This window comes from Osmerus eperlanus, chromosome 12, assembly GCF_963692335.1.
Source record: "Osmerus eperlanus chromosome 12, fOsmEpe2.1, whole genome shotgun sequence".
Classification (NCBI taxonomy): domain Eukaryota; kingdom Metazoa; phylum Chordata; class Actinopteri; order Osmeriformes; family Osmeridae; genus Osmerus; species Osmerus eperlanus.
The window spans coordinates 14,173,906-14,187,506 of NC_085029.1; the positions used below are offsets into that span (position 1 = coordinate 14,173,906).

General features: G+C 41.2%; 1 protein-coding gene across 2 annotated transcripts in view; it reads right to left on the reverse strand.

Moving 5' to 3' along the window:
* The window catches only part of LOC134031436 (zinc finger protein 385C-like), a 39,993-nt gene extending 28,492 nt beyond the window's left edge, over window positions 1-11,501 (reverse strand). For both annotated transcript variants that reach the window (XM_062475057.1, XM_062475055.1), the window contains exon 1: window positions 11,387-11,501. In XM_062475057.1, the coding sequence (XP_062331041.1) occupies window positions 11,387-11,435 (49 nt within the window). In that variant the 5' untranslated portion in view covers window positions 11,436-11,501. The remainder of the gene's footprint in view (window positions 1-11,386) is intronic.
* Between the last annotated feature and the right edge of the window lie 2,100 nt (window positions 11,502-13,601).

Sequence of the window (13,601 nt, forward strand, 5' to 3'; positions counted from 1 at the left end):
GGCTCCGAAAGTGGTATTAGGATTGTAAACTTTATTGAAATACTGTGTACCGATGCAACATGTCTAAAAAACGGACGTGATAATGGTTTAATCTCTTAAAGAGGGAAAGTACAGACCTACCGTACAGTCTGTGATGTACCCTGTGAAGGAGAGCGCAGACCTTGCACAGACGGTTGACATGCCGAGGCAGTTTTACTGCTCTATTTAACCACATCCAGGCACAACAACTAGAAATGCAATCTCCTCTACCCAGGCACATTTTCATATTGGCTTTGTGGCCATTCAGACACATGCTGTGTTGCTTCTCATGAGGATCGCAGTAAACTCACGCAGGGTGTTTGTCATCTTGTGGCATTTGCTTCTGACATTCTCTGTGAACGATAAAACACTGCATGTCTGAAGGGCCGATGTGGAGGAAAGGGGAGAATAAAACAAGATGGCCGATGGTAGAGGTGAGGGTGTGAAGGAGAATTAGGGTGTGTTTGACTGGGTTCACCATAGACATTGAATCCTTGATGGCAGATCAATGCAACATTTCCATTCCAATAGACCATCAAAACCCCACCACATAGAACGTAAGCCATTTTTTTTTATCACAGTGATTTCATATCACTGCAGAAAAGTTTTACAATGATTCTCTATATTAACATCTGTAGTGAAAACAAAAAATGCGAAGAAAACTGAGAAAAAACTGAGAAAGAAAGTGTAACCACATTTATCTAATTTTGTGTGACTCTAACAGTCTGTAATCTCAATATTGAAAGTCTATTTCAACCATACCATGACACTTATTAAACCTACAAAAAGAAAGAAAGGGTATTTCCAATGAAGACATTATCTGTACTGGTCAGAAAAACGTTTCCGATGCGTTTCTGCATGTTGTCCAGTGGGACAAATATCAAAATAACAAAAACCCACCCATGTAGACAGGCAGCTTACTGTATAAAAAGATAGAAGTTAAGAGTGTTCCACAGTCGGAGTTTGTGCTAAGGAGGTGACAAGACTTTAAGGACACCAAGCGAGCCTCTAATCATGGCCAAAGCACTTGGAAAACATCCAGCATAGGAAAGAACACTGGATCAAGTCAAGGACAAGAGCTAGGCCATACAGCTGAATGGAAAAGCGCTCGACAGGAAAGGGCGGAGAGAGAAGGACCAGCGGACTGAGAGACAGATGAGAAAGGGAAAATGTATCAGAGTGATGTTTGGGAGAAGTGGAGGACAGAAGGATGCAGGGGGGGGGGAGGGGCTAGAAAACACACAACAAGGAGAAAACACAAACAGCATTTCCACAAGTCCAGGCAGGTGACAATGTTCAAGCTCAGGCTCAAACGAGTGGGAAGATAAACTGACATGAGACTGAGGGGATTCAGAGGAACAAAAAGAGGGATATTAAGAAAATAAGAGGAACAGAGGAGAGGAACAAACAGTCAGATGGAAATGCAGACAGGGAGAACAGGCAGGGAGACAGAATAGGGTTACAGAAATGAGGTAGAAGAGTAGGAAGTAGCAGGGGTGAGAGGGAACGGGATCAGTGCCCAAACTCAAACATGGGCAGGACAGATTGGGGGTATCTGTCTCCTGACATCTGAGAGAGCACTGGCCCTAGCACTGGGACTGACTCAACATTCCCACATTACCTGTCCGCAATGATGATGTGTACAAAGATGCTGTCATCAAACATTCAATCAGTCAGCCTGATTACTAACAAGTCCATAAAGTGTCTTCATCCAACACCAGACACCTGAGCTGAAAAAGCCTCAGACGAGAAATAGGATCACAACATGGTCTACGATAATGCAAGTTGTCATCTGACACCAAACTAACGGCAAAATCCTTGTTTCACCTGCATTCGCCATTACTGTTAGCTCGGCCTCAAACACCCTGACTTTTCAATTTCATTGAAGCCGCTACACATGGCACACAGCAGTGGCTTGCTTGCGTAGTTCTCTCTTTCTTTATGAAACCCTGCCAGTCTAATCTAATGATTCATACAAAATGTAGGCCATTTGATGATCATGTGCAGGATAGGATGCTGGTTTGAATGGGAAAGATAAGGAGTGCTGCAGTGGTGAGCTGTGAAAGGGGTTCTTTTTTTATGCCTCATCCCACATAAATAGTTTGAGCATTATAATCCTCCTCCTTCTTTGGGGAACCCAAGAGCCTTCATCCTCTAATCAGCTACAGAACGAGAGACAGGCTTTTTCTGAGGCACCGAAGTAATCCATAGAGTTCACAATATATTGAAAAATGTAAAGACTTACATTCAGAATGCCCTAAATGTGTTGAGATATTATAATATAGAATATAAACTGAGACTCTTGGTAAACTGATCATTTAACAAGAGAAGGCAGTATCTAAATCATTTTTAGACTATTTGTAGTGTACATAGGTGTTTTCCTTGACACTTTGTTGGCTGTTACTCCTGCAAGGTGACTTTTGGGAAACATGAATCATTTGTGATCTAAGAATGGATAAGAATAAATCTTGCTAGTTTGTCACTGACATTTGAAATGAACTGTTAAGGGGGATGGGTGTTTGTAAGAGTGTTCCTCCTCCTTAATGTTTTTTTTCTAAACAGCACTTCCATTAGCCAGAGGCTTTAGAGGATTTAGTGTAAGCTTTCCCAGACATGTTCACTTTTAGACCCTCAAATAATAGAGTGTAACACTAACATCACACTCAACCATGGTCTTATTGTGATGTTAGTGTGCATTCCACATTCCTTCACACCAAATCCTATGCCGTCTTTCAAGTCTGCATCCCATTAGATCAATGACAGAGCTGTGCAGACCAGACCAGGCCACCCATCCACTTCCTCAAATGCTGTCTGCCAAAGCAGACAGCATTTGCCCTTGAATGATACTGATTAAGTGATCTAAGTGTTTGGATCTCAATAGTGAGTTGCACGGATGACATCTTAATCCAAGTGTCATGTACAGAACTCCCTCCTCTCATGTCAACACACACCCCACCCTCATCTGACTACAAAAGCAACATGCAGACCAGCAGTGGAATACAGTTACAACAGACATATAGGCCTTGAGACCAGCTGTGGAGGGTGACACAAGCGAGCCGTAGAGAGAAGGATGACTAAGAGGATGACTACAGTTAGGTGTCATTTAAATGGTTTTCCATCCCATTTAAACTCCCTAGAGTTCTAATCCCCCTTGATTAACATGGCTGTCAGTTTAGGCACACCTGCTCAGCACTGTGGCCTTTCAGTCTGCACTGGGCCCAGGAAACATGGCTCTTGTCAAGGTTTCTGAAACTACACCCGCATCATAGTTATACACTTACATTTAAAATCTGAAAATCTTCTCATTACTCTGCTTTATCACAACTTATCACAATGCCCTTTGGAACATAAACTGGCATTGTAAATACCCCATAACTGGCAATTAAATTATACACATCTGATCAGTGTTTTTTCAGTCACACATCCCTCTAATTAACATATTTAGCATTCAGGCCAGCTCTATATATAGGATACAATGTTTCACAATGATCATAATTGATTTTGTGTAGACATATCTGTTAAAGTAATGCACCATGGTACCTTTTTTTACCTTATGCCATTTTCACATCATGTCTGGATCAGTGCAGATCCAGCCAACCTTGACTTAGCTAAAACAACATCTCTCCTCTGCTCACCCAATTATTCCCAATAACAGTAATTATCAGTGATGACTCATCTGGAAACCTAACCTGAAAAATGTAATTGCATTTCAGTTATCTGAATTCCCTGTTGAAAACACCTGTCACTCCAATCGGTAGAATTTCCAGCTACATGGTGTGTTAAGTCCTACAGAAGCACTGCCTAACCTAGCCAAGATGCTTAAAAAGTAGGGGTGGGGGAAAGAATCGATTCACATTTGAATCGCAATTAAGTCTTCTAGCGATTCACTTAAATTTTTTATTTAATATGTTTTTTTATTTTTTTATTTTTCGTTATTTTAAAAATCGCAAAAAGGTTTTTAATCGATTCGTGACCCCAAGAATCGATTCTAATCGAATCGTGAGGTACCACAAGATTCCCACCCCTATTAAAAAGATGAAAGGGGGGGGGGAAGAGTCGGGTAAATCCTTGCTTGTTTAGGGTACAATGAAAGTAGCTTACAGTACATGGACAATGTCAAATATATTTATGTATATATTTATTCATTTAGCAGATATATATATATATGACGCAAAAGGATCTAGAAAACTCAAAATACAACAGGAAAGTCAGAAAAGTTGAACTTCTCAGGGCCTTAAAAACAAATATGACGTGGAACCCTATAGCGAGAATTGTCTGATAGCACTGAGGTGCAGTATGTCCCACAGCTAATTAGCCATCACACACACACACACACACACACACAGAGGTGTTCAAAACGGTGACTTTTGCAATGTGTGTTGCTAAAAGTGAGAAAATTCCCTGAAAAATAGGACAAGGTGAAAGCAGGCAAAGTCTATTTTTGGCCTTGACAATGATATTCTTCCAGCCAACTTTCACTCCTCTCCCCTACCTGTAACACTATACAGACAAATGACCTAGGTGAATGGCCATTCCAAATATAGCCTCACTACAGCATCCTGTATTCAGTTGACAAAGACACAATTCATGTTATGAAAGTTTTGAGGGAAGTCTAAAACGCATGACTAAAGAATAACAAACACAGGAACGTGCACACGCACACTCGGCTGTCCATCTCTTTCCCCCATTAGAGTTATGACGTTTGTTCCTCTACTACCCAGACCTGAAAGCAGCACCCTGCGTGGGATGCAGTGCTTGACAGAATGAGACTGAGTGAGTGGGCAGTGGAGTCTATCCCTCCTCAACAGTCTTTCATTATTTAACCACAATCACAAGAACTAAAGGCACTGCATTACATTTACATTACATTTAGTCATTTAGCAGACGCTCTTATCCAGAGCGACTTACAGTAAGTACAGGGACATGCCCCCCAAGGCAAGTAGGGTGAAGTGCCTTGCCCAAGGACACAACGTCATTTGGCACGGCCGGGAATCGAACTGGCAACCTTCAGATTACTAGCCCGCTTCCCTCACCGCTCAGCCACCTGACGCCCTTAGGCACGCATTAGCCATGCTAATGACTGTCAAGTGTAATTTTCTCTGATTGCAGAGCTCTTGTGAACATCAATGCCAGAGATATTACAATTACAAAAGTAAAATGACTACAGTGTAGCAAACGGATTGATACATCAAATAAGCACAATTATTATCCCCAAGACAAATTCAGGAGCAAAGCAAGTTGGTTGAGATAGTCAAGTAGCCGAGCAGGACCAAAATTAAATGAAACATGAATTGACAACAAGTCTTTTGTTACATGAACCTAAAACTTTTCTGGAACCACAGCTGCTTGATTTTACATTTTACAGTTTTACTGAGGGCTGCCATGTCATATTTCAAAACAGAGTGCAATGGGAATCAGAATCAGAATGGGATTTATTCGCCATGAAAGTTTGCACAGACAAGGAATTTACTTTGGCAGGAAGGTGCATACAATAAACATATAGGGACCTAAAATTTAAATATGTGGACTATCTATACTAATGGTACATAAACTAGCAGTACTAAGTGGAATTAGAATCAAATAAAATATACAATAAAATAAAGAAAGAAAAAGAAAGCTGATGCAATGAGGAGTTTATAAGAACAGAATTTGAGTGGAAGAGGAAGTACTCTCTAACAATGTCCAAAGGTACTGTGCACATGACTGCTAGTGCCAATAGATACACTCAGATGAAGAAGTTCAACAAAACCATCTTGTTTCATAAGAGAACTTTTGTCGTGCTGTGGCCTTGGTGCTTAGCTTTGGCTGTGTGCTGTTTTCACCTACTGTGAACCATCCATTATTGTCCTCTGACGATGATCTCCCCTAGACTCTAGACTGCACAAATGCATAAATGGCGGTTGACTCAGCTGGGGATACAGTTTTATAAAAAAAATACATCCTCCCCTCTGGACAAAATGATACGGTAAGAGTAGGCGAGAGATTGGGAAAGAGGGAGAAAAACATCTCTTTGGATCTGAGACACAGTCTGCCAACCGCCCCCTCCTGTCCTCATTCAGGTTTGCTGCTGAGGCTGGTATAGACTTACCTCTGTTGGAGAGGAGGACGTACGAGGAAGAGGAGTGATTGTGAGGTCATAGAGGGTTTTGTCACTCAAGCTGTATGGATTTAATGAGGAACATACAGTTTGAAATATAATTTAGTTTGGGTATATGAATTGAAATTGTGAGTAAATCTGTAATAAACAAGTGCAAATTCGCAATAGCTATGACCACGCACGCAATTTTAGCGGACCGACTGACCCACCGATCGACCAAGTCACGACCAACCTGACCGCTAGAGTGAGCTATGGAGCTGCTAGTCACAGCTACAAAGCGTATAAGTTAGCAATTTCCACTTAACTAACCCCTACATTTCTAGCCATTACATACTGCTGCAAAGGACATTCCTCCTGGGGGTAGGTCAAAGTCGCACCCCTCGATTGCAGACACATCTGCCTGCTGTGTTGAACCTATGCCCAGCCCACCATACACCCCTAGGGGATGTGTAAGTAATGAACCATATCACACCCTCCCACTGCCAGCATCTCCCTCAAGGTTTATCCTTTTACAGCGACATGAGCGTAGAACAGACTTCCAACCAGCTCCATACATTTTAAGTCCCAGTAAAGCATATGTTTTTTAATTCAGTTCAGTCCATTGAATCTGTAATTTAGCAATATAAAGGGTTTTGCTGCACTAAACGTAAGCACACCACATTGTTATCCTGATTGGTAGAGTTAAATCTAGTTTAACGTTTTTACATCTCTTTCACTTCGTCTCCAATGGCCTATTTGAGAGGTGACTTTAAAGAATGTTCCTAAGATCACAGAATACAGAGCCTTTCTGTACCATATTTACACACTGAGAGGTTCATGTGGACTTATGGGGAAAGCCAGGAACGTTAAAGGCCTGTGTGTGTGTGTGTGGGGGGGGCTGTGTGTTTGTGTGTGTCTTGTACAATATTTTAGACAGGTTGGTCTTTGTGATGCATACAGTAGTCTTTAATAATCACCCTTCATGTGTTACTGCAGATGTGCCCAAGGATATTAGTAATACTGGAACAATAAGGTTATTTTTGATTAAAGTTAGTTTCGATCAAGTATTTTGATGTGACGAGGCATTCCATGAACATATTTAACAGCACAGGGAATTTTAACTAAACTTATCAATCTGCTTCCATTAACAACCGTTTGTCACTAGTGGACAGGAAAATGTTTACGTGTTGCTTGGCAACAGTCCAATCCCAGTCCAGTGGCAGAATTATTTTGTGTTAGCAGAGCCAAATAAATGATTGAATAAACAAACAAATCATAATCTGATGTCATTTTGTTAACTAATGGAGCTTGTAGAATTGTTGTATGAAATCAATATCATACTCAAGGTTGTGCATAATTGCTGAATATCAGCATGGCTGTAGGTCATAGGTCATAATCACAGCCCTGCTAATATATTCAGCAATAACGTACTCCCTCTCATGTATTGCTTAAATGTCAAATAGATTTAATTATGTTTAGCCTAAAGTCTTAATCTTGACAGCTTAAGTGAAACACTGCATTTACACAGAAATAGTTTGCAGATGGCGGGTCTAGACTATATCAAATACCAAAGACAACCTGAAAGATTTACTGTAGCTTACTTAACAGCAGAGGTGCAATTGATGAAGCAAAAATTGGGAAAATGGTCCACTCAGGGACTGAATGGTACAAATGAAGAAGCCAGTTGTTTCAGGCAGTTGTTACTCTTTGGAGAGCACTTTACAGCTCGGCATCGACTGACTTGTTCAATTATTTTACTTGACTATTGATCCTTTTTAGGCAATTTTCACATTTCAAGTGTCCCAAAAGATTTTATTTCTATCCTAAGATCCATATACTGTTTCTTTCAGAGAATTTACAGAGATGATGGAAACTGCACTCTCTTCCCTCCAGTGCCACCAGGCAAAGGTCCTAGGAAGCTCTGAAGAGAGGATTAAACTGGGAATATGTGGTGAGAGACAAGCAACTGACTCATAATCACAGCCAAAATCACTCTTTGCTCTATCCCTTCAAGGATGGAAGACTATTTGACAGAGATGGAACAGAGATGGGGTGACAGAGTGATTTGTGGAAAAGCAATCTGTTCAGGAGTCTTTTATAACAATCAGGTGATTGCAAAGTGATAAGAATACCCTTAAAGTAGCCTGACGCATTTTCGTCTGCAAGGGCAAAACATGACAGATTATGGTTGTAGGCTCCCAAGTGTCATTGGACAGGGGGTGACCCCATCATAGCCTGCCCCCAGTCCCCTTAACCCTCGTGCTGCCTTCGGGTCACATGACCCAAAGGTTCATAACGAACCATCGTTGTGTTTACCCAATTTTACCCAATACAAAAACAAATAAAAATAATTTTCTTTTAACCATTCCAATGTGGGGGGTCTGAGACAGCCCGACAGTTAAAAGAAAATGCTTCACTTTGTTTTTGTATGAGGTAAATTTGTCGCAATACGACGGTGGGTCACAATGACTGATGGGTCAGAATGACCCGAAGATAACACAAGGGTTAACATATTCCACTATGATGCCGTGCCCCCCAGTGATTTAACTAGGAAACGTAATGCATGATGGGCTAACTGGAGCACATGAAAAGCAGACACCTTTCCTGTACAAAGTTTGTTAGTAGAAAGGGGTTAGTAGCAAGCGAACTGTAACATAAAACCAAATTTTCAGACAAAACATTAAAAAACTAAAAATGTAATTAAAGAAGCAAACGAAATACATCAAATTACCCATTTTCAATATGCCTAGTCAAGTACGACACATAAAAGATAAAAAATAAAAATAATCTTGATTTAGATTGAAAATCTAAATAAACATATATATTTTTTAAATGATAGGAAATGAGCTTGGATGGTTGAGGATGTCCTTTAGGGAGTAGGGGAGACTTTATCAGCTGCACCATGAATCCTATGGCAGAGAAGGTTTGAGCCCACGCTGCTCTCTCTCCAATCTTGTTCCACATGATTATTCTCAATTTCACAGCTGACGGTTTTCACTGAGACAGACGACAGCGATGAAATGCTGTGGCATTGAGCTCGTCCAGAGCTGAGAGTGCATGCTCTGTCTGAGGTGAAAGAGAGGGGAGGGGACCGAGAGAGTGCATTCGCTTGGAACCTCCTGGCTCATGCCCAGGAGAAAAGAGTGTTATCTGCAGCGAGCACGGTCATGTGTTAGATGAGGGAGCTGGAGGAGGAATGCTGAGGAAGAGCGAGAGAAACAGAAGGCCACAGAGGACAGGTATCAAAAAGAGTTAATACACCTATCCAGCCATCCAATCAGATACACACGGTGGCGATGTATAAACGACCACTGCCCCAGTCTGTGTCTTTGTAGGGTCATAGCCACACGGCTAAGATAGATGATCGCTGGCTCAGATGAGCTGCCTTCTCACCTACGAAGCACAGTGGACAGTGGCACACGCTGGAGCAGAGTGACCACACTATCTTGCGGAATCATGCTGAAAACGGGAGTCAGGTGGCTGAGCAGTTGGGGAATCAGGCTAGTAATCAGAAGGTTGCCGGTTCGATTCCCCATCGTGCAAAATAATGTTGTGTCCTTGGGCAAGGCACTTAACCCTACTTGCCTCGGGGGACTGACCCTGCACTTACTGTAAGTCGCTCTGGATAAGTGTCTGCTAAATGACTAAATGTAAATGAAAACAACTGTGTCGACCAAGTGAGTGGGCAGTGGGGAAAACAGGGGCTTTATTAAAGACAGCAAGACTCCTTTTCTATTCTGAGAATAATAGCATGGACATGTCGTTGGAATGGGCCAGGTGTCCACACATTACGGATCATTTGATGACATTTACATTTGTAGGCGGTGCAGTGAAGAGCCTTAAGAAGCAGAGGTCGTCTGTAGGGGACAGATAAGATGACGATCCTGCTTTCTCTCGGTAGATGACTGGAGATGCCCTGCCCACTCAGCTTGAGTGGAAATGGAGCAATCCATGGCAACACTCACAGGATGAGAAACATGCCTTTAAATGAGAAGTCAAAAGATAGAGTAGAGATGCTACTGTATTTGTGAGAGATATGTTGTGCCTGTGTGTCACAGTTGGACTCCCCATGAACTGTTGATCATTTGTAGACTGCTGCCCAGGACTTCAATCTCCTGGAGGCCTCAGGAAGTCTAGTTGTCAATTAAAATGTTTTTGGATCATTTGTTGTGTCGTGTCATTATCAGTGCACCATAATGTGATGCAATGATACAATCAAGGATCTTAATGAGCGGTTACTGTTTCTGTAAAGCTACCACTACCAAAAGTGAGGGGCAATGTTTGTACAAGTTAATAGAAAACTCTCAAATGAATCACTTTCTGTAATATAAATGGTCTATTCAACCACCAGAACAATTGGGAAAGCTGTCACTGACACGAACATTTACTGTATCAAAGACAGAGAGGCCATTTAAAGGAATTCAACAGCACCACTCGCTCAGCACTTTCCGCCTTCGACAGCCAGGGGAGAACGCTGGCATCCGCTGAGACAGTACAGCAGGACAGTGAGCTTTTTGTCAAATGGAACCCCAATGAAATATTCAGCATGATGTTTGTTGTGTCTATGATTAGCAACAGTCTCTTTGCTCACTGCCCCATCTTTTTCTAGCTCTCCAGCACAGCCTATTTTAGATGGACAAGTGGCGTGCACGCACACACAGATAGCTACGGACAATAGAGACGTCTTCTCTCCATCTTCTGTTATGAATAGGCCTAAGCCCTGTGAAGTTGTACTCAAACTCTCTATAAATGTGTAAACTGAACAGCCAGACCTGTGCTTCGGAAATTTGGCGGCGCTACTTGATTTCAAAAGGTAGCCTAAATAACATTATTTACTAACTTTTTCAAAAACACTTGAGAGTAAATCACAAACCCATCCTCTGCACTGCAGTGAATCAATTGTAATATTTGCAACTGCTATTATTAAATTAGGCTTCAATACAGTTACATAGGTAAGTCCATAGCCTATAATTGCGCATGACACATTTCAAACTTATTTAAAGACCTTAACTTAAGACGAAGAGACCAATTTAAGACAAACAATGTAGCCTACGGTCGAATCAAGAGGTTTTGTTCTAAAAATCGGTCTTGTTTGTAGCCTTTCTCTACAGTTATACTGTCTACTACATGTCACTGTAAGCTCCCACATCAAAAAACACAGACGCGCCATGTCGTGGCACCTGGCACAAAATAGACTGGTTGCTTCTTTCACTTCAATCGATATATTCTGCGGTAAAATTGAACATATTACACTTATTTAGACTCTGGGTTGGTATACGAATGTTATCTTACCTGTTCTCGACCTTTTCAGAGTACCTCCTTTTGCGCTGCCGCTGAACATTTCGGTGTCTGTCAGCTGTTGCGGCGCGAATTGCAGGTGCAGTGGAAGCGTTGGAAGTGTCACGAGCGCGCCAAGACAGCCACGCTTGTTATGCCCCCGCTAGATGCAGTGTGTGCTCAGTAGTTGTCTCGAATGATTATAACATGAGAAAAACGGGTCAACGTCATCTGTCTTCAGACTCAACAGATCCCGATAGAGTTCAAATCAATCTAGGGTGTTAAAATATTGCATTAAAAAACAATTATAGATTTTTGATGATGTGATGCAGAAGGATAAATGGGTGGGACAATAATACACAGACCAAGTCCAATCTATAGTCAAATATAGCCTAGTAAAAGAACACACTGTGATTGTGGGATCCAATTATCTGAGTGGCACATTGACCTTGGGCCAAACAGTTTCGAGTATTTTAGACAATATACATTTTCTAAATTATATTTGGTTATGGATATCTATGTCCACCTAAGAACCACATAATATATATATATATATATATTGGTTTACTGAATGTGAGAATATTCTTCTCTCAAAAATGTTTGTTGCCAGCTTACAGAATGTAGAAGCTAAAGTATCTGTAAAATTAGATTTGGGATTGAGGTGGTCATTTTATTTCCATCCTTTAGGGTCTTTCATATAAATCTTATCGCATGATTCAGAATTTATTTTTAATAGACACTAATAAGTATTCATTTCCATTATTAATATCTCACTCACAAATGACTTCAAGGGTCAAGGTAAATACAGACCACATGTCATCTTCACCATGTAAAAAAAATCTCTCTCTACCTTTAGGCCTTGTTTTGCCATGCAGGCCTTATCGCCCCTCCTCATTAACATTTTTGGGCTGCGTTCAAAAGCGGATGCCTGTGGGTGACTTTGGAAGCATACCACTACGGGCACATGCTTGTGTGAGCTCTACCCAGCGTCGCTCTCTGTGCGTGGGACAGCTGTCAGCTAGACAGTGATGTATGTGCTGTGGAAACATACTTGGAGTTTGAGCTATGTCCTTGCACTGGAAGTCCTCTGGCAACCCTGCTTGACCAGCGAGAAGGCTCCCCTAAAAATAAAGTGTGTGTTCATACACACACAAAAGAAAGAAAGAAAGAGAGAGAGAGAGAGAGAGAGAGAGAGAGAGAGAGAGAGGGAGAGAGGGAGAGAGAGAGAGAGAGAGAGAGAGAGAGAGAGAGAGAGAGAGAGAGAGAGAGAGAGAGAGAGAGAGAGAGAGAGAGAGAGAGAGAGAGAGAGAGAGAGAGAGAGAGAGAGAGAGAGAGAGAGAAAAGTAAAAATCAATATGAAGTTAATGAAGAGTCTAGCCTTTAAGAACTGATGAGTAGTGAATTAAAGTATTGCTCCCATAACTTTGATCCACAGGCTTTGTGAGCTCCCATATAATGGAAGTATAAATCTTATCTAATGTGTATAAAGAAGCAATAATCTTGTGCTAATAGATTATCCATCTGAAGAAATGATTGAGAGGGGACTGAAAATATATCCCATGGGTGACAAGTTATACAGTTTTATAGGATGAATAGTTGCAAAAGTTCAAGATGCTGGCAGGTGGAAACACATAACCTTTATAAACTTTTTGTTCTGAGTATCTCAAGGTTTGAACAGAGTCTCTAGCATGTAGTGCTTTAAAATAGGGTTGAGTTAAAAGGCAAGGAGATGTTAAAGTGCATAAAAATACAATACTTGTACATGTGCATTATCTTGAATGGTTTAATTTGGAGCCATTTTAAGTCTGCCCTCAATACTTCTCCTACGGCTTATCTCAATCACAACCTTGCCACCCCACAGACCCTTACGTCCCAATTTACCTGGTTGTCACAGTAACAGGCTTTGAAGTGCATACATGCCGATCTATCTTTCCCTTCAAAGTTAGACGAAAAATGTTAAATTGTGAGTGGTATCAAAGACTTTGGAGGAAGAGCTAGAGAGCAAAAGACAAGCAAATATTGACCCTCTCGCAGCTCTGAAAGATCTTATTACAGTTTGCTTGATGAAACAAGGTCACTTAATGGTATGACCCCAGATCATGGGTGGCAATTGAGATGGGATTAAAACTGATTGATGATTAAAAAATGGTCTGAATAAGGTCAATACATTAAATATTGTGTAAAAAAATAGATATACATTTGAACATGTGGAATGGCCAAATGGGCCTTA